This window comes from Colletotrichum aenigma (genome assembly GCF_013390185.1).
Source record: "Colletotrichum aenigma strain Cg56 chromosome Unknown KSG_Cg56_contig01, whole genome shotgun sequence".
Taxonomy (NCBI): domain Eukaryota; kingdom Fungi; phylum Ascomycota; class Sordariomycetes; order Glomerellales; family Glomerellaceae; genus Colletotrichum; species Colletotrichum aenigma.
This window is the reverse complement of record NW_023500907.1, coordinates 4,668,441-4,696,021: the sequence shown is the minus strand read 5'-3', so window position 1 is coordinate 4,696,021 and position 27,581 is coordinate 4,668,441. Positions and strand designations below refer to the sequence as shown.

General features: G+C 54.1%; 11 protein-coding genes across 11 annotated transcripts, besides 2 other annotated features; 5 read left to right on the top strand and 6 right to left on the bottom strand.

The window, feature by feature from the left end:
* Positions 1 to 1,143: 1,143 nt before the first annotated feature.
* On the bottom strand, positions 1,144 to 3,507 carry CAS1 (putative O-acetyltransferase CAS1; the record flags this gene model as incomplete). Its single annotated transcript, XM_037316488.1, has 1 exon — positions 1,144 to 3,507. The coding sequence occupies one exon, from the start codon at positions 3,505 to 3,507 to the stop codon at positions 1,144 to 1,146; it is 2,364 nt and encodes a 787-aa protein (XP_037185065.1).
* Positions 3,508 to 5,754: 2,247 nt separating this feature from the next.
* CGCA056_v001227 (uncharacterized protein) lies at positions 5,755 to 6,823 on the bottom strand (the record flags this gene model as incomplete). The annotated part of the gene is made up of 2 exons (XM_037316487.1): positions 5,755 to 6,407; positions 6,505 to 6,823. The coding sequence occupies 2 exons, from the start codon at positions 6,821 to 6,823 to the stop codon at positions 5,755 to 5,757; spliced, it is 972 nt and encodes a 323-aa protein (XP_037185064.1).
* Positions 6,824 to 8,094: 1,271 nt separating this feature from the next.
* On the bottom strand, positions 8,095 to 8,508 carry CGCA056_v001226 (uncharacterized protein; the record flags this gene model as incomplete). The annotated part of the gene is made up of 1 exon (XM_037316486.1): positions 8,095 to 8,508. The coding sequence occupies one exon, from the start codon at positions 8,506 to 8,508 to the stop codon at positions 8,095 to 8,097; it is 414 nt and encodes a 137-aa protein (XP_037185063.1).
* Positions 8,509 to 9,675: 1,167 nt separating this feature from the next.
* On the bottom strand, positions 9,676 to 11,402 carry CGCA056_v001225 (uncharacterized protein; the record flags this gene model as incomplete). Its single annotated transcript, XM_037316485.1, has 3 exons — positions 9,676 to 10,987; positions 11,045 to 11,311; positions 11,371 to 11,402. The coding sequence occupies 3 exons, from the start codon at positions 11,400 to 11,402 to the stop codon at positions 9,676 to 9,678; spliced, it is 1,611 nt and encodes a 536-aa protein (XP_037185062.1).
* Positions 11,403 to 12,543: 1,141 nt separating this feature from the next.
* CGCA056_v001224 (uncharacterized protein) lies at positions 12,544 to 13,237 on the bottom strand (the record flags this gene model as incomplete). The annotated part of the gene is made up of 3 exons (XM_037316484.1): positions 12,544 to 12,843; positions 12,894 to 13,142; positions 13,199 to 13,237. The coding sequence occupies 3 exons, from the start codon at positions 13,235 to 13,237 to the stop codon at positions 12,544 to 12,546; spliced, it is 588 nt and encodes a 195-aa protein (XP_037185061.1).
* A 1,206-nt stretch (positions 13,238 to 14,443) lies between these two features.
* On the top strand, positions 14,444 to 15,215 carry tim23 (Mitochondrial import inner membrane translocase subunit tim23; the record flags this gene model as incomplete). The annotated part of the gene is made up of 2 exons (XM_037316483.1): positions 14,444 to 15,097; positions 15,153 to 15,215. 2 exons carry the CDS (start codon positions 14,444 to 14,446, stop codon positions 15,213 to 15,215), a joined length of 717 nt encoding a protein of 238 aa, XP_037185060.1.
* Positions 15,216 to 15,722: 507 nt separating this feature from the next.
* CGCA056_v001222 (uncharacterized protein) lies at positions 15,723 to 16,552 on the top strand (the record flags this gene model as incomplete). The annotated part of the gene is made up of 2 exons (XM_037316482.1): positions 15,723 to 16,103; positions 16,160 to 16,552. 2 exons carry the CDS (start codon positions 15,723 to 15,725, stop codon positions 16,550 to 16,552), a joined length of 774 nt encoding a protein of 257 aa, XP_037185059.1.
* A 45-nt stretch (positions 16,553 to 16,597) lies between these two features.
* Positions 16,598 to 16,642: a sequence feature (Short protein (CGCA056_v001221, KAF5527424.1) was converted to a misc_feature.).
* A 61-nt stretch (positions 16,643 to 16,703) lies between these two features.
* Positions 16,704 to 16,709: a sequence feature (Short protein (CGCA056_v001221, KAF5527424.1) was converted to a misc_feature.).
* Positions 16,710 to 18,001: 1,292 nt separating this feature from the next.
* CGCA056_v001220 (uncharacterized protein) lies at positions 18,002 to 19,639 on the top strand (the record flags this gene model as incomplete). The annotated part of the gene is made up of 5 exons (XM_037316481.1): positions 18,002 to 18,089; positions 18,163 to 18,557; positions 18,826 to 19,308; positions 19,509 to 19,559; positions 19,619 to 19,639. The coding sequence occupies 5 exons, from the start codon at positions 18,002 to 18,004 to the stop codon at positions 19,637 to 19,639; spliced, it is 1,038 nt and encodes a 345-aa protein (XP_037185058.1).
* A 778-nt stretch (positions 19,640 to 20,417) lies between these two features.
* On the top strand, positions 20,418 to 23,105 carry CGCA056_v001219 (uncharacterized protein; the record flags this gene model as incomplete). Its single annotated transcript, XM_037316480.1, has 1 exon — positions 20,418 to 23,105. The coding sequence occupies one exon, from the start codon at positions 20,418 to 20,420 to the stop codon at positions 23,103 to 23,105; it is 2,688 nt and encodes an 895-aa protein (XP_037186097.1).
* Positions 23,106 to 23,701: 596 nt separating this feature from the next.
* On the bottom strand, positions 23,702 to 25,034 carry tif5 (putative eukaryotic translation initiation factor 5; the record flags this gene model as incomplete). Its single annotated transcript, XM_037316479.1, has 2 exons — positions 23,702 to 23,986; positions 24,045 to 25,034. 2 exons carry the CDS (start codon positions 25,032 to 25,034, stop codon positions 23,702 to 23,704), a joined length of 1,275 nt encoding a protein of 424 aa, XP_037186098.1.
* A 1,671-nt stretch (positions 25,035 to 26,705) lies between these two features.
* On the top strand, positions 26,706 to 27,530 carry CAB5 (Dephospho-CoA kinase CAB5; the record flags this gene model as incomplete). Its single annotated transcript, XM_037316478.1, has 1 exon — positions 26,706 to 27,530. One exon carries the CDS (start codon positions 26,706 to 26,708, stop codon positions 27,528 to 27,530), a length of 825 nt encoding a protein of 274 aa, XP_037184856.1.
* Between the last annotated feature and the right edge of the window lie 51 nt (positions 27,531 to 27,581).

Below are 27,581 nucleotides of genomic sequence, written 5' to 3'. Positions count from 1 at the left end.
GACCACTCCACGAAAATCCGCCCTCTGTCGATGAATCCCTCCTGCCGCCGGGAGCAGCGTTTCCCGTCGTCCACCGCGGAATGCCTGAACGAAGCGAGGACATCGCAGGGGATGGACAGACGATCTGGTGTACATCGTCTCGTCACCAGCCCCGGCCCTAGTCTTCGGAGGTTAAAGCACACGGGACAGCATGATTTAAGAGGGGCATTCGAGGCGGAAAGAGGCATCTCGAGCCCTGAGACAAGGAGAAGGGTCCTTTGGGGGAGGGGTAAAAGAGGGCACAGCCTGTCTGCCGAACTATGCTTCTCGTGAGCCCTGCCATCCAACCTTGACAGGCTCTGACGTGCCGTCTCAACCGCCAGGTACACAGCTGTCAACGGGGCATCATCCCATCGACGACAGGACGAGTTTCGGGATCCAGCCGCCAATCACGTTGGCCAAATGACCCCAGCCGCTTTCGCGACCCACGCGAAACGGTAGGGCGGAAGAGCCTCATCCGGGCCCTCTGTCATCGGGGCTTTTCCATCTCCTGGTCTTAAGAGTCAGGAGTCGGGAAGCGCGCCGTATTGTAAATTCTGGCAAGTCGTCGCGAAAATGCCGGTGATAATCGTTGCGCATCTTGGTCGGTTGATGCTCGGCATGTCGATTGCCAAGGGGATCATTGCTGGGATTTGCGTTGGCAAAGGTGCGCTCTCACGTTGAAACGTAACACAGAGCGAAGTTTAGAGTCGAGTGCGGCTTTTGAAGCTATGAAAAGGGGGCTTAAAACTAAAGTTTTCATTTGAGTTAAGCTCAAGCCGATGCTGATGCCAAGATGGGGCAGAAAACGACTCTGTTCCGCTTGAACCGATGGCAGCTTGGCTTTTGGAGGATGTCGAAGCTTGTTTTCCTTCAACTAGATGGCGGTTTGGCTGTGCGCAGATGGAGCACACCCGAAACACCGACGGGAGCCCCTAACCCCTGTTCTTGTTTAGTAACGCAGCAACTACAATGCAACTGACGAATTTGCAGGGATCGTGTGTCAATTGCGATTCCGTGGCGTGTTACCTCGTGTAGGCATTATTGTAATTAAGTATCTATCGTATGGTGAACTGGGACTCGTGGGCTTTCAGCTCCAGCTCGCTAGTCGTCATGCCATTCTCGTCAAGTTCCGTAAATCGCGTTTCCTAACCACAGCACCGCCAACAATCCCACAACCCGAAGCTTCAATGCGCCGTTCGAAACAGATGTGCTGCTCTGCTTCGCACTCCCAGCCGCCTTCTCTGCTGCATTGTTGTCTGCCACTGCGGGCTGCCACCGAATAGGACTCTTCTTACCGTCCTTAACGGGTCGACCCAAAGTGACGTCCTCAGATTCCTCCTGGTTCTCAGTACCTGTCAAGCTGCAGGCAATCCGTCGGGTGGCACTGTGGCTCTTAGCGCACGCCCAGAGGAATATAGCAGCGATTATCACTACTTCAAGCGACCTCGGGAGGTAGCCCGGGCGCCCGATTCTTAACACCCCGGCGCCATCGCTGGCTAACCAGATGTGGTGGTGAAGAACGTACGCCTCGAGAGACAACCGTCCAAGAGTCGCACATAGTGGAACGTGAAGTTCACGCAGTGCTTTGAAGGAGTTACGCGTGATAACTGCTGACAGGACAAACCAGGGACTGGTGTATGGGTGAAAAGCGTTGTAGGAGTCGTTGTTGTGGTAGACGTCCGCCGCAAATGCTAGGATGATGAATACGACGAGATAGGCAATCGCAAAGCATATCATTATCGGCTTCACCGGTATCGCGTCTCTCTCGGGATACGCAATCTCCAAAATCCCACGATCAAAGGCGTCGTTGGCTCTTTCGAATGGCGCGCGAGCGTTGATGCAATGCTGACGGCGGCGAAGAACGGAAACCCGGTGGGCAGCTGCAGCTGTGAGTATGCCAAAGTACGGCACAAAACGATTCAGCGCGAAATGCGACCGCAGCATATCCACGTTCCAATGAATGCCGCTGGTTGACTTGAGAATTCTCAAAAACGTCTCCGGGAGGTGTGTGCTTCGGACCAGGAAGGTCGTGCAGGTTGCGAAGACCACAATCTTGAGGAAGAAGGCGACAGGGTTGTTGTTGAGTGTTTTGAAGCAAGCCAGCGATGCGAATGTTACTCCGAACCAAAACGTCATGAGCGGCGCCGAGTAGATGATCCATTCGCTGGACGTCGCGAGGCCTAGAATGCAGCTGAGAAGGTTGAGCCGGACCAGCACATACGTTGCCCGTCTGAATGAGAAGTCCTCTGTACGGAGAAAGTAGCTTGTGTGGCCATAGCAGGACAGAAAGATGTAAGTCGCCACTAGGAACTTATGCACTTTGTACATCGCGAGTGACTCGGATGCTGCGTGGTAGTTGTACAGCAGAATGAACGCCTGCATCCAGCCCTTCCACTCGTCGGTTTGTTCACGGGACAGAAATGAAGTCGTCGCGAGACCTTTTGCGGAAGACAGAACAGGCGGTCTTGACCGCAGGGAGAGGCCTGCGAGAATTGCCAGACCAATGACAGGCAAGATAAAGTCGGGCACGTCGAAATGCTTATCATGCTTGATCAAGAGGTGAGTGCGGTCGGCGAGCAGGCAGTAAACAGCAATGGCGACGAGGGTGGCTGCGGCAAGCAGAGAGTCCATGACCTGCGACGTGCGAGCGGAAGGGAACGCGTCCTGTCTCCGGTCCAGAAATAGGATAGGCAGCGCTAGAATACTGAGTCCAAGAAGCAGCACCTGAACCCTTGACAGGGACGGGTAGGGGGCGCAACAAGTAACCTGGTTTGCGTATCCATTTCTGACCAATCCAGAGTTGCAGTGAGCGTTCAAAATAACGTCGAGTTTCCGCTCGGCCACAATGTCTACAGCATGCAGCCCATCGTCAAGGAGAGCATCGTCGTGGCTATCCAGCATTGCATTGTAGCTCTGAATGACATGTGTCCGTTCCGCCGGCTCAAAATTGTCCAGATTCCAGTTCATGACGTCTATCTTCTCGGGCGTGATTGTTCTTGCCCGGGACGTCAATAGCTTGTCATACGCTGGGATAGGCACGGGTGCGACAAGCACGTGGTTGGAGAGCTCTTCGAATGCCGACTGCGACTTGCTCTTGGGCAGCACCACCAAGTGATCAAAATCACGGTGCAGGTACGGCATCAGGTTGTTGATGCCTTCTCTGAAGAGCTCCAAGTACCGATCACCGCCCTGGCGAGCCGCCCAGAGACCTGGTGTACCAACAACAATAAGGGCGGCCGAGTCTTTGCCCTCCTTGCGGACGAGTTTCTCGTAATCTGCAGAGCCAGGACGTTCCCGGAATCGAGCCAATTGGCTGAAAAGGGCGGTGGAGTTGAGCCATGGGTCCCAGATAAATTCGAGCTTCACACCCTCAACGTCCTTGGCAAGGTTCAGGTGCTTGTTTTTGGAAACGGCAAAGTCGAGGATGGCTTTCTCGGCGACGTGATGATCCAACCGGGTCATGGCAGCGAAGTAGATCTGGCGCATGGTCGAATCGCCGGCAATCACTAGGTGACGGTCCCTCAAGCAGCTCGACATATCTTCACGGGACAGCTCGCGCATGCGACAGTCTTCGGGCTCCCATCTCTTGAAGACATCTCTTGGCAGGTTCGAGTCTTGACTAGAGCGCCACCTCCCACTCGAGAGCAGGCTATCGCACCTGTAAGGATCGTGTTGGCCTGTGGTTCGTATCAGCTTGTAATATCTTAGAGTTGGGGGGGGGGGAGACGGGGGCAGGTGTGGGGTCTTTGGGGGCTTGCAGAATCCATACCGAATACAAAATACTGATAGACGACACAAAGAATCAAGATAACGAGGGAGATGCGTGGTAAAATCTTTAGGAGAAGCGGCGAGCTCCCTGCGGGGGCGACCAGCTTTTGGACGCGAAGCATCGCGGGCTAGGAGAGAGGAAAAAGGAACCACGGGAGGCGCGACGTGAATCAACGTTCCGACTGGTTGTGGCGGCGGCGGTCGAGGTCGGCGGGAAACGGCATTCTCTTCCGTTTAGTGTCGTAGAAGGTTTCCCGGGCCGCTGCCTCGGTGCGGCGCTGTGAAGAAGGACGGGACGGGAACGGAGAGACACACTCGCACGCGCTCTCTCTATCTCTCTCTTACACACACGATCGCGCGTGTCTCTCTCGTGAGGAGGATGTGAGAAGAGGCGGGAGGGAAACGGTTGAAAGGATCAGACGTGGTGGGCTACCCCCTCCTCCAGGCGCGAATGCGAGACCGCGGCTGCCATTTCCCTTATAATGCCAACAAGCCATAGGCTGCAGAAGCCAAGAAACGGGCGGATGACAGGGCTGGCGCTGCCAAGAGTCCGCTACGGAAAGAGACCCGTCCATGGTCTTGGGATCTCATTCCTCAGCGAGCCAGTCTAGAGGATGGTGGGAAGCTCTCAGGCGCAACGGGGAAGGGATGCGCCTTCAGGCTTAGGGGGCCGCATTGGCAATGAGGATTACGGATACGCAGAGGGAGGGTGGGCGTCACCGTCAGCGCCTGCACCCATTCGCCTACGATGGCAGGTGCGGTTGGCGAGATGGAGGACCCGAGATAACAGGCCAGAAAGCAAAAATGCCCTCCAAGACCCCTGTGGACATACAATATCCCTGTCGCGGGAAGGCTCCTTTTGGAAAAGCACCACGCGACCTTCCTGTGGGGATGGAGGTCGCAAGCGGGCAGCAGGCACCACGCTCTGGTCGAGGCACCTGCCCGCCGCCCGCTGCTGCCCGCTCGGAGCACTGTGCTCTGGGCAGCAAAAATAACACAGTGTGGGCTGTACTTACGTGCGTGAACACTGTGCAGAGCCACGGCCGAGCAGCGGTGAAACGCCGATCTCTCAGGTCGGGCAAACACAGTGCGGCCCACCTTCTTGGCTGGAGTCGCACGCTGACAGCCAAGAAGGCGCACCGCTTATTTTTCGGCTGGGCGAATTTTTTTATTTCCTTCCTTCTCCTCACCATTTTATTGACATGCAATCCTTCAATCTGCCTTCAGCCTGCCGTCGCAACCGGCGGCACAGCTCTTGGTCGGTTTGAAGTTCGCCATGCTGCTCCAAGCGCATGTGAATGCTTACTGGAACATGAGCGACAGGCAACAGAGTCAATGTTGACATCCCACTGCCAATTGCAGTCGCGAAACCATCGGTAGGTCATGGCGCAGCTCGACCCCGTGTCTATTTCTGTTTCTTTCCTGTGATACACCACGCCGTCTTTTGCCATAGCTCGATCAGCTTAGCCTTCCCGACTGCTGATCTTGAGCCGGATACACCACGCTTCGGCGACGTGTACAAGACAAGACCAACCCCCAGACAATGTTCTTTGAGTACGGAACCTTTAGACTTGAAGTGAAGGCTTTCGTAATTTATCTGTTGTCACATCTCTGAAATATCCAGCCTCATTTGGCGTTGGTTTACGCCGACGACATGGCCTAGTCAGTAGCAGGCATTTTTGTAACCCGTAATCACCGGTCTCCCGACAGCCAATTGCAATATTGCGATTCGTTTCATTCAGACTTCAAATACCCGCCTACTTCTGGCTACTAGTATGATTTGCTGTCTCCGTTGCAATGTCCAGAGTCTTCTCCATATCCGTATGGATCATCGCCTCAGGAATCCCAACGCCAGTGTTTGGCCCTTCCCACTGTATTTCGATGCCAAAACTTGAGACCCAATACCGCCCTGACATGCTTTTTTGCTTCTCGTCCAGTTCTCTGCACACACTTCCTTCGATCCCTTCAGAAGCGATCCTTGCACTTGGCCTTCAGAAGCGAAAGCAGACCCTGCCGATCGTACTCGTTCAGCTTGTCCTTCTGGACCGAGCTGACATGCTCAACATGGACCTCCTCGAGGCCGTGAATAAGAAGGAGCTCGTCGGCGCCGAGGCAGTCCATCAGTCTCCGCTTGTTCAGAGAGAAGAAGCTGGCCAAACCAGCCTCGCGCGTGTTGAGAATGGTCATCGTCGCCTTGGAGATCTTGATGGTAAGGTTTCTCAGGCTGGTGCATTTGGCCAGGTTCTCGAATGCCTTGTTGGCCATGGGGCCGCACCAGTGGACATGCGCGTTGCGCAAGTACGTCCGAAGCTTGGTGTTGCCTTGGAGTGCCTTGTTGAGCGTGCAACAGCAGGAGAAGTACCAGTTTCTCTTCTTGTACAGGACGTCATAGAACTCGTCACCCAACGACATGCCAAGCTGCTTGAACGTCTTCTTCTGAGCCTTGGACACCACCGGGAACTTCTCCCTCTCTGGGTTGACGCAGTTGCAGGTACCCCACTTGACCGGCTGCAACTTCCCAGTGTCACCATGCTGGTCGATGATCATGTCGAGGATGCGGGCTCGGATTTCCCGGGGGAACTTCATGAAGGGGAATGCTGCAGGAGGAGGAGGGCGATCTGTTGTGTGAAAGTCAGCACATGCCCTCTGAGAAAACAAAGGATGCAGTGGCCCAACGGTCAAAGGCCTAATGAATGGGGTTTGACTGATACTCACTAGCGATGTCCAGGATCTCAGTGCACATCTCAATCAGCTTGATACAGTTCTTCTGCTCCTTTGGCTGCTTCTGCATCAGGAGTGCAACCTTGCGGATGGTGTCGGTGATGGCCTTGCGGTTTTCGTTGCTCATGCGGACCATCCGGCCAAGCTCGTACTCATCCATCATCTTCGCCTTTACATCGTCCAAGTACTGCAGTAATTGCTGGGCGTTCTTGGAGAGACCGTATTTCTGAGGGACCTTCTCCATGGCCAGGAAATACCAATCCCTGGTGGCTTTGATCAACCATCCTCCGTAGGTGGGCTGCAGGGATGCCATTGTTGTTGATTTGATCGGTTTGTTAAGATGTGGCTTCGTGGTTGAAACTGGATGGCGGACAGGTAGATCGTGATTATCACTCAAGGTCCTTGTGACTGCTGCGCGTTTGGTTCAGTTTGTTAAGCTGGCGGCACTACTTCAGATCAGCGTAGTCCAGCTATCGACAACAAAGGGTAACTCACGATAGGTGCCAAGGCATCTGCTGTGTGTTGATGGCTGCCGTCCAAGAAATCGTAAGACGTGTATTAGAGACTCACTCTCAGATGAGTGCGGCCACTGAATATTCTGGACAGATTCACTTGAATCAGGCTGTGCCTGTGGGAAAAAGAAGCGCGAATGCTTCCTCAAGCATACCGCGTGAAAGGTGCTGGTCGGTTGACGCTTGGTGGGAAGCACGGAAGATGATGGATGGGTTGGTAAAGATGAGAACGGGCAGAAAGATACCAACCAACGAAGTGATTATCTTAGGCCAGTGAGGATCCTGTTCTTGGAAGGTGGCTGATATTTGAAGGTGAGAGGGGTTTGTTGGTTAGAGTGGGGGTAGGATAGTGGGAGAGGAAGCTGGCGAAGATGGCCGAGGTGGGCGGGGCAGGGTGGTAGTCAAGTCCAAGTGAGTCGCAGCCTCGAGGGTTGTGATGGGGAGTGAAGAGGCTGACGGCCCTTGGGGCGAAAAGTGTAAACAGAAAGAGTCGTGGTCGCGACGGGAAGGCGCCGAGGGCACAACGAGGAAGAGGGTCGGCAAGGACATACTACCTGCAATAACCACGTATGGATATCGCCCGAGTTGAGCGTTGTTCAAGGCAACAGAATGGACACCATTTATCGATGGGCGTTGTGAAGATGGCAAGAAGGACAGCCGTATGATCCAAGGTGCCGAGTTCGTCGATAGCGACAATCAAGGCCATGATGATAATCGCAGCGTATTTGGCCACTGCATTTTGGGAACGGGAAGAACACCACCCACCAAGTTACAGTTACAACTGTGAGAATCATCATAGATTTCGATTATCTCGGAGATAGTATTTGCGTGCAGAAGATTACTCGTTTGATTTAATACTGGCCTGGGGCTTGATCGAATCCCAGCTCCTTGCAAATGCCATATGCAGCGTGGTCACCATATGTACGTACACCTTGACAGCATCCAAAATTTTCCCTCCCAGATAGTGTTTTCCACCAAGGACAATCGTCTTTTCCCGTATCATAAGCCAATACCAACTCCGATGCAATGCTTTTCATTAACGACAGTAATTCCTCCCAAAAGACAAAAGTTCCTAGACTCTCTCATCTTCCTCCGGCACAGACCGGACAAACGGCCCCTCGCGCGCCACTGAATTCATCCGGCGCGGGCTCTCGTCCACGCTGTTGTGTCTTGAGGTACCGGGACTGACGCCGATGCTGTAGTAGCTTGACCGCGTGTCGCGACTGGGCTGCCTCTTGCCGAAGGTGAGCGTGAAGCCGTTGAGAATTTCTTGGTGGCGGAGGTTGGTCTCGCTGAAAGGCCTCTCGCGGGGATCGGGCTTCTCCTTGGCGGCCTTCTTTTCCGGCTTCTCATCCTTTGAGAACCATCGCAGTGTTTTGGCGAGACGGAGGGCCCCAGGGGACTTGGATTCCGGCGATGAGCAGCCGTTTCCTTGGCTAGGCTCAGAGATGGACTTGCGGCGGCGGAAGTGGTCACGGATGGCCATAGTGGATATAGCTGGCGGGAGAGGAATATTTCAGATGTCGGAGGTATGGGTAGTATCGACAGAATGGTGTCGATCAGCCACAGATAAGGTGCTGATGGAGATGTTTAGACAAGGACTGGTACCGATGAAGTTGATGAGAGTCCGTGGGTACCTGTAGATGCTGCGGGTGCTGATCTGTGGTTAGAACAAATTTGGGAGGGAAGGGGATGCCAATGGTATTTAACAAAGATGGGCAAGAATACTGAGAATGACTGGCTGCAAGACGGATGTGGCAATGCCAAAGAAAGCACCGTTAGGTCGATCCAAGATGGTGGGATGCACGTCGTTCGACGGCCTTCTTGGACCTTGCATTGGTGGGGTCAAGCTTCTGGGGTGCTTTCACCACCGCTGAGTCTGAAGAACAGGGCCTGAGACTAACACCATCACACCACCCCAGAATCGGTTTCTGGGCTTGCTGCCGCTGTGTCCGCGTTACGTGCCTAGGGTTGAATGGGTGGTAGTCTGCAAGGCGCTACGCCTCTGCGGGTGCTTGCGGGGTGGGTGCTCTCGATGCGGGCCGACGTCATTCCAAAAACCTCTGGCCCGGCGGTCGTTCTCGACCAAAGGAGTCCTCGCTTGTCTCCGGCGCCTGTAAATCAGAAAGCCCGATGTTCGCTGCTCGCCGCTGATCGAAGATGATCCCCAACGTGGCGGGGTTGGTCTCTGACGGTCTCGACTCGACCTCAGCACTCATTGTTCTGGAAGACGGCCATTCCAAAGTGTGTTCTTTGAAGACGTCGGACCGTCTCCGATGGTCCCGGCTAGGCCGCTCAATGATGGGGGGTCTGGATGCGAGCCATGTCTTACTTAGTGCCAGGCACCTTAAACTAAGGGTGCATTTAGTGACACCTCGCAGGCTTAAGGACGAGGAAAAATCCGCGCGTGGACGCTGAAAGAAGTTCGATTGGTGCATTTATCTCCAATCTGCCAAACCACTCCCGGAACGCCACCCTCAACTAAGAGGCAACCGCCCGCCGGCCACCAGCCTCAGGCGGTGGCCGTCCTCGAGCTCTGTCGAATACCATTTGTCCAGGTAAACCGTGATGCAAGCCGACAAAGAGCTTTGCGTTGTGAACGGGCATTCAAGGCCGCTAAGTGTATTTCGCCCTCCCCATCCGTTTCAACCGCTCATCTCGATGTGCACTCGGCACCGAACACCCCAGCGCTGCTGGATCCCAAGCCGCCGAGAGCTGTCAGGCCCCATGCCAGAGCTGCAGACTCCCAATCCAAGTCACCATCAGGCATCTCATCTCCTTCGACCGCAGAGCGGCTCTCTGGAGCGCTCGGCTCGTATGCATCCTCTGGTACCTCGTCAACTTCTTCCGTAGCTCTGCGATCTCGGGTTCGGCGATTCCCTTCGGCCGCAGCCGTCTTTGAAATTGTCATCTCGCCGGTTTTCGCTTTCGCTGGGCGGCCCCTGCGTCGCGTGGAGATCGCGCTGGTGTGGCTGCCCGTTTCCGATTCCGGCGTTGATTTGTCGTTACCTTCCAGCAGTCTGGTCAGTGGCTGCGCCTTCGGGGCATTCTTCTGCGCGAAGGGTGTCGAGGAGGCCAGAATGTCGTCCACATCCAGCGCACGTGTGGCAACCCATAAACCTTGGCTGGCACCGCTGAGCAAAACGTCCCATGCCACGCCTGCTACCACGGGGTGGTCGGATGCCGATCCCAGGACCTTGCCGAGAGCCGTTGTTGTTCGCTCCCACGTCGAGCGCTCTTCTCTGTTGAAGGGAAGGAACCGACTATGACGATGATAGTGAGCGTCCGGTGCGTTGTACAGCAGGCCAAGGGCAGTCCCTTTGACGTGAAATGCGAAACTCGCCGTGGACAGAAATCGGAATAGCTCAGTGACGATCCTGTATGCCCCATGGTGATTAGAGTACACCGTTCCCCAACTGGCCGGAACAACGGCTGGAATTATGACGGGCGCAAACGTCAGAATTCTTCCCAACACTGCGATGTTTCTGAACGTCATTGTTCCGGTTGTTGATGGTGCCCAGTATATCAGCACGTAGTTCAGGCAAAAGGACGCGAGGAGTAGCGTCGGGTGAGGGAACCAGTCTGCAGGCTTAGGAGGAAAGACCTTGTCGTGAAGGCGTCCGAATGCCGTAGTTGGCTGTTGCCCATCCTCAGACTGAGCCGGAGTTGGCGTAAGAATCAACGCCAGGTAAAAGAGGTTTTGCGCGAACGACAAGTTTACCAAATGAGCTAAAGCGAGATACGCCCACAGAGATGGGATGTTCCTCCTTCGGCCTTCGACCGCCAGCAGAAGGCTCCAGGAGATTGTCGCGAGTTCGATCTGCTGTCCCCACCAGAACCGGCGAGCCTTCTCCGCGATAATCTCCAGAGCGTCCAAATGGACTGGAGTATCGCTCAACCAGCGACCGACGTAAACCTGAGTGGCATTCTCGCCGTAAGGGAAGACCCCGTTGTTGCCGTAGAACCTAAAAGTTCGGTCAGTCAGCGAGCCAGACAAAGAAACATACCCAGGTACAACGAACCTGGCTGGGGACTCCACTCCGCGCTGATCGGCCCAGACACGATATGAGAGCTTTGCGTAGCTCAATGTCCAGTAACCTGCGAGTGAGAGGCTGACAAGAGTGAGGCCCGCAAAAAGCGGCGAAAGAGTTGACCTCCGAACCAGTCTTGCTCTTGTTCCTTGGGACGGCGGGAGATCTCGATATGATCTGTACAAACTCTGAGCGACAGTGAAACCAAGATATGCCACCGTCAGCGCGTGGCCGCCCACCAGGCTCAAAGGCATGTATCTGTAGACTGCGTTAGAATGTCGATCATCAACCATTCCTTTGACAGTAGACAAACACACTTGATTTCTGGGTCCAGGGGCACCGGCGCCATGTTTGCTTCTCCAGTCTGTAGATTCTGTTGATGTTTGCTACCTTATCCCTCGATGTATGAGGCAGATGGGAGGTAATGGCTTCGAGTGACGAGGAAATGAGGTTGAGGCTGGCCTCTGGCCTCAGGGGACGCTATTACGGCGCGCGTCATCGTCACACAACCACATCCGTTCCTTGGAAGCTCAATCGACAGGCTTTTCCATCGTTGATCACAGACTGCCTGTACAGCTACTTCTGTGTCGGGCCATACAGGTCCTGCGTCATGGTAGCGGTACTGGACAGGGTCTCTCCAAATGTGGATCATTTCGTCGTGCACGGTCCAATGGAGGCCGGAGAAACACTGGCGGCGGTTTCGCTAGCGCCGAACCCCAATCAGCCCCACCCCTGGTCGACCATAAAATCTCTGCTCGCGATGCGAAATCTAACACTTTCATTTCTTCTTCACTACATCAGTTGGGTTAAACTTACACCGTCATGTGTATTTTTAATTCTAATGGCGGCTCCGCATAGCGGCTTGCTGAGGGTTGTCCTGTTCTCCGTGGATTTCCTTCCGTTCCCGGCCCCCTAAATTAAATCCCATGTGAACACCTTTCCTTATCAGCCGAGTACGACGACTTTTCCTGGTATTTGACTGTGGGGTGGTCTCAACAGACTATTTTGAGATTTTCGCGTTGATTGCAGTAAGCCTTGCCGTTACGCGGTCTTGGCCGCGTTGTTCCAATGGAAAGAAACTGCGCTCCCCGTGAACCGACGCCGACCATAATACGAATTTACGCCGGATGTTTCCTGTGTCTCTTGAGACCTGTTGTCGTAGTCTGTTCGAACGCGATGAAGTGAGTCTCGTTCATGTATGCGCTACTGGGAGCAGTTGAAAGAACATTAGCTCTTTAAAGTCGAGGCAAGCATGTTGAATATCTAAATTGCCCGTGTATCCCATACCAAGACCTATCCAGCAATGCTGGACCCAAACCAACATATCTGTCCATGACCTCAAGCAATTCTGTTGGATCTCGAAAGACACAACGCCTCATACATCCAATGACTAGTGCAAGTAGTACTCAAGTATTCCCCTGCGTCCCAGACAAGCTCATTTGCTCCGTTCAATTCATAACGTATCGTCCCGGAGGCCGTATCTCAATGGCTCAAACGTAGGCCCTTCCACCACCAGAGCGGTTCTTCTTCCAGACCAAGAAAACGAGGGCAATCGTGGCCAAAGCAAAGCCGCACGTTACAAATTGCATGGCCTGGTCAGCCGTGGCCTTCTTGCAATTACCGATGAGTTCCCCCTCAGTTCCGACGGTCGTCCAGGGCCATTCCTCGTTATTTTTCTTATTCGAGTTCTCGACTTTGCCCCGGTTAATTATGTCGTTTGCGTATAACATTTTCAAGTCATCATCGTTGCCAGGGTCGCATGTGATTCCGCGAAGGCCGATTGCAAATGCCTAAGACACGGTTAGTCAAGAACTTCTATAATCGAACGTGGTTTACGTACAATTCCACCAGCAAGGAGCAGCACCCCACTAACGGCATCGACTGCCATCACAACAAGGGCCGGGATGGCGTCGAAGAAGGTGGCAACGGCACCGAAAATGGCAACGGCCAGACCAAAGCCGCCGCAGAACGCGCTGTACTTGGTGGTTGTAGGAGGGTCCGGAATTTTGAAATCCACCCCATTGGCGTTTCCCGTGATCTCTTTGGTGAGCTCGAGAGAGAGTGCGAGGACGACGATCGCCATGATGGCCTATAGAGAGTTAGTCGTACTGATTCGGAAGCAATGGATGGGAGCCAAGTACGAACCTGAAGGCCCCACACGCCTGCGCTGACAAACTTGAGCATCGTGTCGATCGATTGACAAGAAAAGATTATAATTGGGATGCTACGTCGAGAGTGTTGCGAGGTGGTCTCACGCGGTCTTTTACGGACGAATGTGCCAAGGACCTTGAGCAGGCCACACTGAAACATGCAATAAGATAACGGGGAAGCAACCCTCAAAAATAGTAAAGGAATGTAGTTTGCCTTTAAGTATGTGACTCAAACGCTCACAGACACAAGGTTGGGCGATAGCAGACTGGTAACACCAGGCACCAACGACTGTCAATCCAACCCCCAATGTAACTCTCAAGGCGGCACAGCACGATATTCCTCGTCCAAGCGTTCAGCCCGGTGACACATAAATGAGAGCCATGCATGTTTGCGCTCGAATACAAGGCACAGCTCGTCCGAGGCGGCAAAGTGCAGATCGACAAGCCAGTAATTCTCCTAGACGCCTGCCGAGCAAGACATTGTATCCCTACACGAGAACTGCCTCGCCCGCCCCTGGAAGGATGTCGCGGATGCTTCAAATTTTCACGCCAGCATCTGTCTTTGAGCAGCTAACATGAGCCTGGCGTGGGCTCGCTGGGACTACTGTCTCAGACGGGGGGATTAGCATGAGGAGGATGACGGTTGGAGCAGTGTAGGATTCGCGAGGCTGGCTGGCTTGCCATGCACATGGAACCAACAATGTTGTCGGTGGGCTGAGCTGTGAGGATCAGCAGCCGTTGGTTCATGGAGCTGTTGGTGCTGGGATGAGATGTCGTTGAGACTTGCTTTTCGCTAATTTAAGACGAGTTGGGCAGTGCCTTGCGCCCTGCCTTCTGCCGCTTGCCTGTCGTTGCCTGGGGTCGGGTGGAGACCGGCCGCAAACGCTCGAGATCCCCGCCATCGTCCCATCAAGACCAGGAAGAGAAACTCCAGGTAGGCAGCTTACCTAAGGGTGCTATCGTCTTATCTTCCCTCCAGGACTTATCGATAAGAAACCGCCGATGACCTTCCATCACAGTCCCTCCACTCCGAACCAAGACCGGGATAAGTGGGCCCATGCCAAAATTCCGCAGGTCGCATCCGTCACTTTCCCGCATTTGGACGCACGGTCCAAGTCGCGATTGAGTGCCCAAATTTTTTCGATGCTTCCATCATCGGCCGCACAAGCCTACGTCTCCTGTCCTCTGACCAACTCCGATCCCCGGCATCAATCCACTCGCCACGTCCACGATTCTCGCCATGTCGTCGCTTTGGGATACGTTTTCTGGACGCAAGTCTGCTCAGAAGGAGACGGGCGCCTCGCAAAGCCCCGCGCCATCTCAAGCACCCACAACCCTCCAGACTGCGCCCACCCATTTCGACCCGTCAGCAGGATCTGGTGTCGAGTCTTTCCTCCAGAGCTCTGCCTTTGCAGACCCCGCACAACTACACCCCCTGTCCGGCCTGAACAAGGACACTCTCGAATACCTCTCTCTCGAAGATGCCGCTCTGAACGATGTGCCCGGCGGCCAGTCCGTTCTCCCCTCCCGAGGCTTTACGGATGATCTCTGCTACGGAACCGGTGTCACATACTTGGCGGCCTTGTCGATAGGAGGAGCCTGGGGTCTGCAGGAGGGCCTCAGGAGGTCTGCGAACCAGCCTCCGAAGCTGCGTCTGAACTCGGTTCTCAACGCCGTCACCCGCCGTGGTCCCTTCCTCGGCAACTCGGCCGGTGTGGTCGCCATCACCTACAACCTCTTCAACTCCAGCATCGGCTACTTCAGAGGGAAGCACGATGCCGCGAACTCCATTTTGGCGGGCGGATTGAGCGGAATGGTTTTCAAGAGTACGCGAGGTGCGCGGCCCATGTTGATTTCTGGTGGTATTGTGGCCTCCGTAGCCGGTGCCTGGGCTGTAAGTTTTCAAATTGCACGCAATTATGATTCTGGTTCTCTTACGCTTCGACTAGGTCATTCGCCGAACTTTCTTCGCCATCCCTGAACCCACGGCTTCAGAGCACGCCCATTTGTAATTTCACGACATAACACCTCTCACGACCTCTCCTCGTTGAACCCCACCAATAATGAAACTCTTTTATCATTTTCGGATCACCATGGATCTGTGGATGGCAATGCTCGCTTGATACGAGCTTCTTCTGTCTGTTGTTTGAGTAGGAATTTAGAGAGCCTTAGAGGAGTCTTGGGCATTTGGACGGACGATCTCTCCTCTAGTGGACCCGTGTATAGTATCTGGGAAGAAGCATTAGACGACCGCATCATTGGGTGGTAGTGGTGGGCGTTCGGTACTCGTCAACCAAAAAAAATAAAAGACATTCAACAATACTGCCACACTCGTTTGGAGGAGTGCTAACTGTGCTTGCTTTCAGGCGCAATTTCTTGCCTTGAAAGCCATCATCGGAGGGGGTGCCTGTTTCCTCCACGTCAACACCACTTTCGGTAGGTCTCTTCAAATAGTTGCCCCCTCATCTCCCGACATACTAACGAACTTTCGCGTCGACAATCACTCGACTACCAACACAATGACACAACGGCCAATCTTCAAGGATGTAGCCAGCGGCCTCGTTGAGCTCAAGCTGGACAATATGCGGGCAAGATTCCGCCGTGGCGATCTCACGAGCCTTCAATTTCCGTTACCTTCGGGTGAGTTGCGCGTCGATGACGAATTCGGTGGTCACATCGTCCTCTCCAGCGACACGTCAAGCCCGCTTCCAGAGGGAAAGCAGTACCTACATGACAGCCTGCAAGCGCGATCCGACGCTCTTCAGGACACAATCCGTATAAGGTCGATCGAGTTCATGCTGTCTCTACACAACTTCCTGGATCAAGAGCTCCTGAGGCTTGGAGCAGGATACCCACCGAGACCCCGATCTCTCCACGACCCTAGTTGGCTAGATGAGAAGGTTTGTGTACATCTTCAGTCGATTTTTGAAGTTTTGCATTGATGCCGACAACTTAGGTTCAGGCGGTTGCCCTAGCCAGACTAGAAACTCTCCACGCGTATCCCCTCCTTGATCATGACAGCTTCAAGATCGCGATCGTTCATCTCGGCGAAGATGGCGCGACGGCTTTGGATATGCTGGTATGGCCAAATTGGGCCACCTTCGAGCCTTTCATCGGGAACATTGAACGCATCCATTCTCGGTCGACCCGTTCCATCCACTCCTGGTCAACTACTCATCAATTATATCTTCACATTGCTACCTTCGCCGCCAAAAACAGTCCCCATCCCCCGAACAGGGGAAGTGCAATGACTTACAAGGCATGGCTTGAGGAACTTGACAAGAAGAAAGGCAAATGGATATTTCGCACCTTCTACAACGCCGAGTCAATATTCCGCCCTGAGCTTTAGGGGCCTCAGCAGGAACTGGGCGATGCAGATTCGTTCGATGGCATGATGAAGGACGTGCAGAACGGAGGAAAGGTCGTCGCCGTGGCAAAGGTGAGTATCCTTACTCGGTGAAAATCGGCGCAGATCTCTGACTAGGTGAACCGTTCCGGAGACATAGGCTTGGGAAGTCAGACTGCAGAAAGAGCTGCCGCGGCTCAGGGATTTCCAGCGTTCTATCCCCGAGAACGCCGGCCAACCGGAAGACCCAGTCAATGTTGGCAGGTTTGCCTTTTTTTAAGGCCACCGATCTCCAGATGGACGAGGAGAATGGCCTCGGGACTTTGAATGATTAAATGAGGACATTCTAGCCCAGGTCGAAGGATATTAGTGGAAAACGGCGGCACTTCGCTTGCCATTCGGGCTGCTGAAACGTTCGTCTCTGTAGAATATTTCGGTCTCTCTTCTTAGCCAAGTTGCCTTTGTGTATCAACACAATTGCCCGGATTTTTCGCTGGTACCTTATTTCATTATTCTGCCGTCGAACTCCGTGCGACGCAGCGCGATCATCGCGGTTTCGTTCCAGGAGAATCGGTGCTTTTCCGTCTTGATCTCTCTTCCCTTCTCTAGTGATTTACAACGGAGCGTGAGGCAAATGGTGCCTGCCTTGCTGCATTGAACAGGTGGTATGCATAATATGGGTTGCAAAAAAGTCGCCAGAGTGGGAGCGACCGGTCTTCACTTGGCTTCTCAGTCGTCACAATCTCGTCCCGTATGTGGCCAGGCTACACTTATTCTTCCGATCAACACCACTTTTCTGGCCCTGCTTCTTCCGACAACAATTCAACCCCTTACGATTTGGTCAAGATGTGTGGTTGCTGGCCCTTTTCAGGCGCTCACTACGACAACGAAGATCCCCCTCACGTATACCGTTACGTGTGGGATGGTCAGCGATATGTCATGGAGATGGTAAGTGGATGGTTTCACGGTTCCTCTAGTTTTCTCTTTCTACATCCCCTTCCTCTGGTCTCGCTGTGCTTCCACGGGGACCGCCACAAAGGCGTCGTCCCTTGAATCTGTCTTCTTTGCGCTGCTATTGTAGCCTCATCCCCGCTTAGTCGTGGTGTGATGTTATGACTGAGGAGTCCAGGCTGAAAAGACCAGGCCGCGATGGCTTCAATGCGGCTGGGTGAGGGTTTTCTTGACCTGGCCCTATGGTCGTGTCTTGTCTTTTCTCCTCTTGCCATCTCTTCCACAAACTTCACTTTGGCCCTATTCACTTCAGATTGAGATGGAGTGAAGGAAACCTCATCAATCCAGCTTTCAACTTTGAGGCGAGCCCTGCGCTGGAAGCTTCTTCTTCAATCTCGACCCTTCAACCCCTGATCAAATCAAACATTTCCCAGGAGGCTGGCCAAGATCAACATCGACTCTGAACATCACTACCCAGGCCAGAAAAGCCCTGCCGAAAAAATGAAGTCTCCCAAGGTCAAGACGAGTGCCAACAACACTGGTGGACCTCGCCAGGTTCATTTCAAGGAGGGCAGCAGCCACAGCTCTGGTAGCTCTTTCCCCATCACCCAAGGACCCGATACCTCGACCACCTCGACCGCCCTCAACCGCTCCTGCCTCAGACAACCACGAAGACGAGGAGCCTGTACCCGGCGTCTTCCTTCACACATCCTCCAACCCTTCTGCCTCGGTCAATCTTGGTTACAACTTTCCACCTTCAACACCTTTCGGCCAGGTCCCTCCTCAGCCAACCTACGGCCCTTTCATCCCCCAAACTTCGACCCATCCCGCCTTCGCTGCTGAGGCGAACGCTTTCGCACCTTTTGGAAAATTCAATCCGTTTGGTCTTCAAGCTCCTGCCTACGTCAACATGGCCGACTACCAGAACGTCGCTCCGCCTGCCGGAGGTCTTCACTTCCAGCCGCCGGTCCCTGACACTTCTCACGGCGTCATGCAGCACGTCTACGTGCCTCGCTTTGACAACGGCGCGCCTCCTCACCCTGGCTATGCTTACCATGTCGGTCCTCCTCAAGTTCAGATTCTCCCACTTGCCACTACTACCCTCGTTGCGCAGCAGCCTGCTCCCGTCTTGCTGAATGCGCCCCTCGTCCTTTATTATTATGCAAGTCACCATACATTCACACATCTCAAAATTCTAATCTCCATTGGCGCAGAAAGCCAAGTGGTTTTTGGCATGTGTTTGTTTGCTCGCAACCTTCTTCTCGTTATCAATTGATTGTGCCTCGCCAACTCTCAAACGAAACTATACTGACTTGGGATCATAGCAGCCGCCCCCCAACAACGTCACCTACATCGGCCAAGCTCCTCCCACCAACCCTCCCGTCATGATCGCCCAGCAGCCTATAATGCAGCCTGGAATGGCCATGCAGAACCCGCCCATCATGCTCCAGGGCCCTCCCCAAGTCATGAACGGCGCCCCCATGTTCCAGGGTCCTCCCCCTATGGGCATGAACATGCCCCCCAACATGGGCGGTGGCAGCGGTCCCGTCTTTGCAGGTAATGGTGGTTTTCCTCCTGATGTCACTGGCTTTGGAAAGACGGCTGGCGAGATAGCCATGGAACAGGCGCAGTTCGCCTACGCCAATGGCTTGTTTGAGCCTCAGGACTTCAAGCCTGCTGATGACGACCCGTCTCGTTATTATCCTGTTCGCGAGGTTGACGGTAATTGGACCCAGCGCAACCGTTTTACTATTGACAACCTCGGCGATTGTCGCTGGTATGTCACTAACGAGGGCTTTTTCTACGCCGTTCGTCTGCCCAACTAGGCAGACTATTTGCTGTAAGTCCAACCTTTTTGTCAATTCTAGGACAGTCAGCTCACTCCGCGCAGCGATACCCTACATCGCAGGTCCCCGAGACCTGAACTGTAAGCGATGACAATCGCGGACTTTGCTTGTTAGTTTCCTCATCAAACTTCTTTGCCGAGCCATCTTGCTGATCTTGGTAGTTCATTCGGACGCCCCCGGACGACTTCCCAACTAGACTTCCAGTCTTCGAGGTATGCTGGATTCGTGCCAGAGAAGTGATGATAGCCATACTGACGCGACGTCAATCCAGAACTGCCTCGCGTTCTCATAATTGGACACGAAATGTCCAGAGCCAAATCAACGGCAGATACTGGGATGAACTGGGAGACAGGACGAGGGTAAATTGGATGGCTGGACTTTTCTTATGTTCATGGTTTCGAGGCACATTTGGACGAAACCACGTCAATTGTGCGTGCCACAAGAGAGATGGGTAGCTTTCTTGATACAAGAGCGGAGGCAGTCTCCACGTCGACGGTCCGTGATTGTCAGATGCCGGCCCAGTTCTTCCAAACCTGGAATTTCCGTAGTTGAAAAAGAAAATGCACAACCTTTTCGCGATGCTCTCCAAGATTCAAGATGATTTCTTCACATGCGACTCAGATGTGTTAGTGACGTACTTTCTGTAAGGGACGTAATAAAATCCGCCACCGACCCTAGCCCGCTTGGTGCAAAGGTGCCATGATGATTCTATCGTCTTGGAAAACAATCTTTCTATCTGCTTGATATACGCTCTTTCCCGTTATTCAATTTCTGTATCAGTCATGAATTATAGTGACCCAAAAAGCTCGTCTGGCAGGTGGGAGGTGGCAGAGGTTGTTCCTTCCCAAAATTTGAGGCGATAAGGACCAACCTCCCCTTGCCTCACGCAACTGCTGCTCTGCCGCGCTTTTCCAAGTCCACATCAGTGAGAAAAAGCTCCTCTACAACCAAAACTTCCTCCTCACTGACTTTGAGCGAATGCTTCTTCTGCAGACCCTCCTGTAATCTGCAAACACGCCTAAGTCTCCAAACTTTCATGCACGGCTAACTTAGTCTAGGTCGCTGCTGCCATGACGGTTAAGGGCAGAAGTTCCACGCTCTGTGAATGGGCTCTTGGAGTCAGCGTAGAGGAGTATTGCGACTCAGTTCAGCGGCGCAGGCGCAAGACATCGACTGGCCGACAGCGCATCAGCGTCGAGATCTCGACTGACGAGGAGTCTGAAGAGGACACCGTCAAGATCACATATCCACGCGCCGGGAGCAAGAGCTCTGCTGCCCGACCATCCAATATCAAGAAGGTGCGCTTTCAGGGAGCACCCAAGCCCGCATTGAAAGCGGCCGATTCAGACGCCGAATCTTCAGGTGATTCAGAACCCGATCCGGACTGCAAGTGCCGGGACTGTAAGATAGGGCGCAGGAGACTAAGAAAGGCAGGAAAAGGTGACAAGGAGAAGGCTACTGAGGCTGAAACATCTGAAGAGGAGTCCAAGCCAAACGAAAAGAAGAAGTCGAAGGTCGACAAGAAGAGCAAAAAGGTAATCGAATCATCATCGGAGAGCGACGACAGCGATGCTGAGACGACAGAGACCGATACAGAGACCGAGGATGAGGCATCGCCGCCTCCTAAGAAGACAAAGGACAAGAAGGAGAGCAAGAAGAGCGCGAATAAATCCAAGGAAACGGCCGCAGCAGACGTCGAGCCTAACAACGTTGGCCCGACAAAGAAGGAGCGAGCCAAGAAGAACGACAACACGAAGAAAGAAAAGGCCAAGAAAGCTCGCGAAACCGAGAAATTGAGACCCGAGGCCGCCTTATCTCCCAATCTCCGCCGCCCAAATCTCATCATGCCCATCCGAGCTGAGGTTCTACAGGTTGAGCATGCCATTGAAGGGGTTAAGGACCCCCGACCGAATGCTTTCCATGATTCGCAGCACGGCGTCGTTCGAGTCTATCACGGACCAGCATACGGCAATCCTTATGGACTACTGTATCCCGCGCGCGATCCTTCCAAGGCAACTCTGCCTTTAGGCATGCCTCATCCATTGCAGAACCCTTACTTTAACGGGTTTTCTAACACTATGAATCCTGGCGACAACCACTCCAAGAGCCAGTCGCCATGGGGTGCTATTCCAGTCACCTACATGCCAGGAGGACCTCCGATGATGGCCCCGGTTGATCCGATGCAAATGCCGCAGATGCCGCCTTACTGGGCTCCAGTGTCACCAGTCAAGATTTCTTCAGTCAAAGGGTCACCGAAGATGTCAGGGGCCAACCAGGCAGGCGACAGCAAAGAGAAGGGATGGGAAACGAATGTTGGTCCAGCGGGCGCCAAAGCTCCCTCTCCTGCAAAGAGCGCCAAGGTCCAGCCGTTGAACAACAATGTTGCACCAGCCTCTCCCATCAACATCAGTCTGACTGTCAATCCGAACACGCCTTGGGCCGAATTTGCGAACACCGTCAGCAAGAAGTCTAGTCCCAATAAAGACGGCTCACAAGCTGGGAGCAAGCAGGGATCCAACAACGGGAGCAAGAAGTCTTGGGGGTCCAAGAAGACCACCGATTGGCAGACTATACCCAGTGGTCAGCACCCAGACCTCGGATGGGGCACACCCGCGAAGAGTCAAGCGGGCAGCAACTCTGGGTGGCCCCAGACCACAGGGAGTAACTCTGGGTGGCCCCAGACCACAGGGAGTAACTCTGCCTGGGGTCAAACTGGTGATGGCAATAATGACGCTTGGGGAACGACAGGTGGTTCAGGAAGTAATAGGAGCGGATCAGGAAGCAACAAGAGTGGCGGAAGCAACAGCGGCTGGAACAATTCTGGCAACGACCAGAAAAATGACACCTGGAACGATTCAGGCACTGGCCAAAACAATGACGGTTGGAACACGTCAGGAAACGACACCGGCAATGATCCTTGGGGCTCGTCAGGCAATACCCAGGGCGATGCTGCTCAGGGAGCGTCTGGCGGCGACAATGTCTGGGGAGCGACGACAAACAACAATAATTGGGGAGACTCGGGCAACAACAACGGAAACTATAACCAGACAATGAACACAGACGGCTGGGGAGCCTCTAACGGTAACACAGGCGACACCTGGGCTACAGGAGGCAATTACAACAATTGGGCAACAGCCTCTAATCATTCGAACAGCTCGAAGAAGTCGAACAAAAGCAAAAACGGGGGAGGAAGCAACCGAAGCGCCAGTGGCAACCAGCAGCCACCTCCCAATTGGGATAATCAGAGCAATAATGTCGGATTTTCTGGACGGGTTGTCTCGAGTGGTTCCAACAACTCGCATCAGTCACGAAAGAGCCAAGCGCCGCCGTCGAACTCAGGTTGGGACAACAACGCTGGTCCTTCGACGAACAGCCCCGTCGGTAACGCCTCCAACAAGAGCAATGGTTCAAAGAAGAGCTCCAAGAAGGGCTCAAACAACGACGATGCCTGGAATGCTGGGAGCGGCGACAACAACCCAGCTTGGATCGTCGACAACAATACTGGACCGATGACGGTTAGCCCCAACGCTTCCCAAACGTCAAAGAAGAGCGAGAAGAGTGATAAGAATGCCACGACGGCGGGTGAGGGCGGCGGAAGGGGGCCTGCTCCCGCTGGAGACGGCTGGAATCCGACCAGCACCGAGATGAGCAAGGGCTCCGGCAGCAGCAAGAGCATGCCGGGCGCCTGGGACCCTACACCGCCTTGGGGTGATACAAGCATGGCGCAATCTACCAACGGACTTGCGGATACTTGGTAGAGAAACAAGTGGACGAAACTTGAAGTCTGCGACAGGACCGGATATCCAAGTTTGATGCGATTAGAGGAAGTAACGGCGCCTGGGCGAAGGCTGCGTTTGCGAATTTGCTTGGGATCGAGGAACCTAATTATCGTTTATGGATTTGAGACTGCGTTGGCTTGCGGTAGGCCGTTGGGCAGCAAGTTGCGTGAGGCGGAGTGCGGAGTTAGTTTCATGAGATTTGCGGCATAGGGCGCGCGCGGAATACCTAATTAGCTACGCTGGTGTCCTGATGAGGGACGAGGGTTAACACGGCAAAAGCGAATGAACAGGAACAGCACATAGACAGATACGGTTTCATCAAAGACATTCGCTGGCCAAGAGTGGGCTTTTTTCCGAATTCAGGCCTACAGGATGCGCTACCTAGGAACAGTGAATGCTAGCAAACCGACGAAATCGCCGGATGCCTAGCATCTGGAAAGTGAAGACCGAGTGTACGAGGCAGAAAAGCCAATGAGCGAAGCTGATGAGCAAAAACAGTGGGCAGGGCCACCTGCTGACGCCAGCCTTGACTGTACTGTAAGAAAACGAGTGATATCCGACACATAACCTCCCGTTTACTCCTCGTCGCTGGACTCCTCCTCCTCGGCCTCCTCGAGCCACTTGATGAAGGGCTCGGCGGCCTTGCGGACCTTCTTGGAGGTGGCGACATCGACGTACTTCTTACTGGCCTTGCTGCCCCACTTGATGGCGACCTCCTCGCTGAGCAGGTCGAAGTTGTAGTACAGTTGCAGGATCTTGACAATTTGAGTGTACAGCTCGGGGTGCTCCTTGCCGAGGCTGCCAATAAGGCGCTCGGTGCCACCAAGCAGAGCCTTCTCGTGGCGGTCAGAAGTGACAAACTACAGTGCGTGTTAGCGTATCTGCAAATACCAAGCCTCGAAGATCATGTCCACATACCTGCTTCATCATGCCGGAACGCTTGGGAATCTGGGCGAGAATGTTCTCGTCAAAGATGGTCTGAACCAGGACGAGGACGGAGCGGTGCTTGGTCTCGATGCCAAGCTCCTTGGCCTTGACGAAGATGTCAATGGAGTCGACGTTGTCAACACCGCCCTTAGCGGTGGCCTGGTCCTGGATCCAAGTGCCGAACTCGTCATAGACAGTGTTGCCACCGCCCTCGCCATCCTCGTCCTCATCATCGCCGATGTTGAGCTTCTGCTTGAACTCACCGGGCAGCTGGGCCTGACGGGCCTTCACAGCCTCCTCACTCATGTCCACGGCCCACTCGTGCTCAGCCGTCTCGTTGTCATCGAGCTCAGGGGCTTCCTTCTTCATCTTCTCCAGCTCGTCATCACTGCCAGCGTCCTGGTCGTCGACGTCGTTGGATCCGTGATCGGAGCCCTCGCCGCCGCTTCCGCTTCCGTGGCCATTCTGGCCGTTCTCCTTGGCACCATTAGCCTTGGCGCGGCGAGCTGCCTTGCGCTCGGCCTTGTCCTTCTTGCCCTTCTTCGGCTGGTTCTTCAGGATGTAACTGCTGAGCTTCAGGCGCAGGTCAACTTCGGAACGCTGACCACACGCCTTGCAGTCGAGCAGAATACGTCCGTCCTTGATGTTGACGTCGGTCTCGGGGTTCTTGCACTTCTTGCAAAGAACGAACTTGTTGATGAAGCCGTCAAGGTGGTCTTGCAGCTTAGCGGCGTTGTGAGAACCGTTGATGATCCAGCGGTCGTCAGCGGGGTCGACGTTTGTCTGGGCGCCCAGCTCGAAGCCGAAGTACTTGATAACGTAGGCGCCAGGACGGGCAAGAGACTGAGCAACGCTGCTCAGGTTGACAATGACGGTCTTGATACCGTTGCCCTTGCCCTCGATCTTGGTGACGAGCTTTTCCATCTTGTAGCGATAGAAAGCGTCCTTGACATCGCGACGAACGTTGACGAGAGAAGCCATGATTGCGGTATTGTTATTGAGACGACTGAAGGTCTTTGGTAGTAGAAGGTTGTAGTTGTTATTTTCTTGGAGATTAGGATAGCGTGGTAAGGCTCAGGAAGCGAAGCTGGTAGTGATGCTGGGCTGTCGAGCGGACGAGGGGCATGAAGAAGCCGTGATTCGGAGTAGTATCGGTCGAATCGGTATTTGTTGGGAAGCTGGAAGGGAGCAAGAAGGCGAACTCAATGCTCAGCGGGTGGATCGATGGACATAGGGTAGAGCGAGACTGGATCGTCTTTGCTGTCGATAATTCATAGAATCCTCTGGGAAGTGGACTTCAGCCGACTGAACTGATGTTGGGGCTACAAGGTTTCCGCGCTATGCGAAATGATTGCAGCTTGGGGACGAAGTGTCTGAAGACGGTGGTCTTGTCGTGCTGATACATAAACTGCTATGTGGTTTGTACCGCGTGAGGGTGTTGGGTTATGTTCAACTCTCGCGAGGATCGGGGACTCGGCGGTCGAACGATACGAGGAGAGAGGATGCTGCTGGTGAATGCTGGTGATGTGTTGTTGTTGGGTGGTGGTGGTGGCGATTTCTTCTTGTGCAAAAGTTTTTGTGTGCGAAACCGCGAGCGGCGCTAGAGTAGGATGGGATTGCCGAAGCAGGAGCAGAAGCAGACGGTGGGACTGCTGTTGCAGAAGATATGTCTTTTTCGCGAGATGAAGAGAGGTATCTCCGAGTGGAGGTCAGGATTTTGCGTGTTTTTTGTGTGCGGGAAAGAGGAGACACGGAGTTGACTGAGGTGGGCAGTGAGTGCAGAGTTTTGAAAAAAGACCGGAGTGGAGTGTGTGCGGGAGGAGCAGTGAGGGAGAGGAAGAGTCAGTGTCAGGAAGTTCGGAGACACATGGACAATAAAATCCCTTAATAATGGGGCCCAACCTTGCCGCCGCCTTACCTCCAGGTACCTACCCAGCCTGTGGCCCGCCGCCTTACCACGCAGAACAAGCACTTGATTCACTGGTACGCCTTGTGATGGCGCATTTAGCTCTGCCCCTCCTTCATGTACCCTGTCTCTTAGAGGCACAGGGCGCCAATGTATCTACCAGCCGCACCTTCTTTGGCCTCAGAAGGTACAGACGGCACTGGACGGCGTAGACGGCAAGTCTGAAGCCTGACAGCGTGGTTCGCCCGTCTCGGCGAGCCTCTCGCAATTAAGCCTCCCTCCCTCAATGGCCCTCACGCTCCCTTCCTTTCTCCCGTCTTACAGCCCAAGTCCAACAAAGCCAATGGTGGCGTTATGTCCAACAGAATATGTCCTTGGAGCGTCGTCGTCGTAGTCGTTGTTTGCCCCATGTCCGCCCCCGCCATAGTGTACTCAGCATTCTGCGTACCAGTACAGACACAACATCAGTGTCCCAGACTCACCCAGTGGGTATCATCGAGTGTCCCACCTCAAACCAGTGCCCAGAATGTGAACCAGGTTGCATGCAGCACCACCGTACACTAAGCGAACGCGCCGCGTTGTACCTCGGCCACAGTCAGTCCACTTCACACTGTCGCCATCATCAACCTCAACGTTGCAGTGCTGAGCTTCCACTCATCAACTACCTACATCAACTGCGGCAGAGCAATCAAAACAATCACAGAGAAGTTAAGAGACTGTCAACCAGGAACACGCACGTACTCAAGATGCTTTTTATCGGCCTGACGGGATCAATCGCAACGGGGAAATCCACCGTCTCCTCCGTCCTCTCTAATGCTCCTTACTCCATTCCACTTATCGACGCCGACAAGCTCGCCAGGGAGGTCGTCGAGCCGGGGACAAAAGGATACGCCGCCATTGTGAATTACTTCCTCCCGACGACTCCGGATCTCCTCATGCCGGTCTCCGACACGATGCCCGAAAATGGACCCACTGGCAAAGGACGTCCTCTCGACCGGCCTGCCCTTGGCCGCCGCGTCTTTGGCAACACGGAGGAGCGAAAACGTGACCGCGCTGTCCTCAACGGCATCGTTCACCCGGCCGTCCGCGGGGCCACGTATAAAGCCATCTTCCGGGCCTACATCCGCGGTCACTGGGCCGTCCTATTGGATGTGCCCCTTCTTTTTGAGAGCGGGCTTGACCGCATCTGCGGAACCGTCTTCGTCGTTGCCGTCAAGGACCCCGAGGTGCAGATGCAGCGACTCAGAGCTCGTGATCCCCATCTCTCTGCCGAGGACGCTCAGAATCGTGTGCTAAGTCAGACCGACGTAAGGCTCAAGGCGAAGAGATGCGAGGCGCGAGGTCCAGGCAAGGGAGTTGTGCTCTGGAACGACGGAACCAAGGATGATCTCAAGAGGGATATCGCCGAGGCCATTCGTCAGGTACAGGCATCGAGTCCCATTTGGTGGAATTGGCTGCTTCTGGCATGCCCTCCCGCGGCGGCAGCCATTGGGGCATGGCGGTTTTATCAAAATGTCCGCATCAACAAAGCATGGGCTGAACAGGAGAGGATCGAGAAAGCAAAGTTGTAATTGCGGGCAGCCTTTACTATGCGACACTAGGATGCACTTGCCCCATCGTTA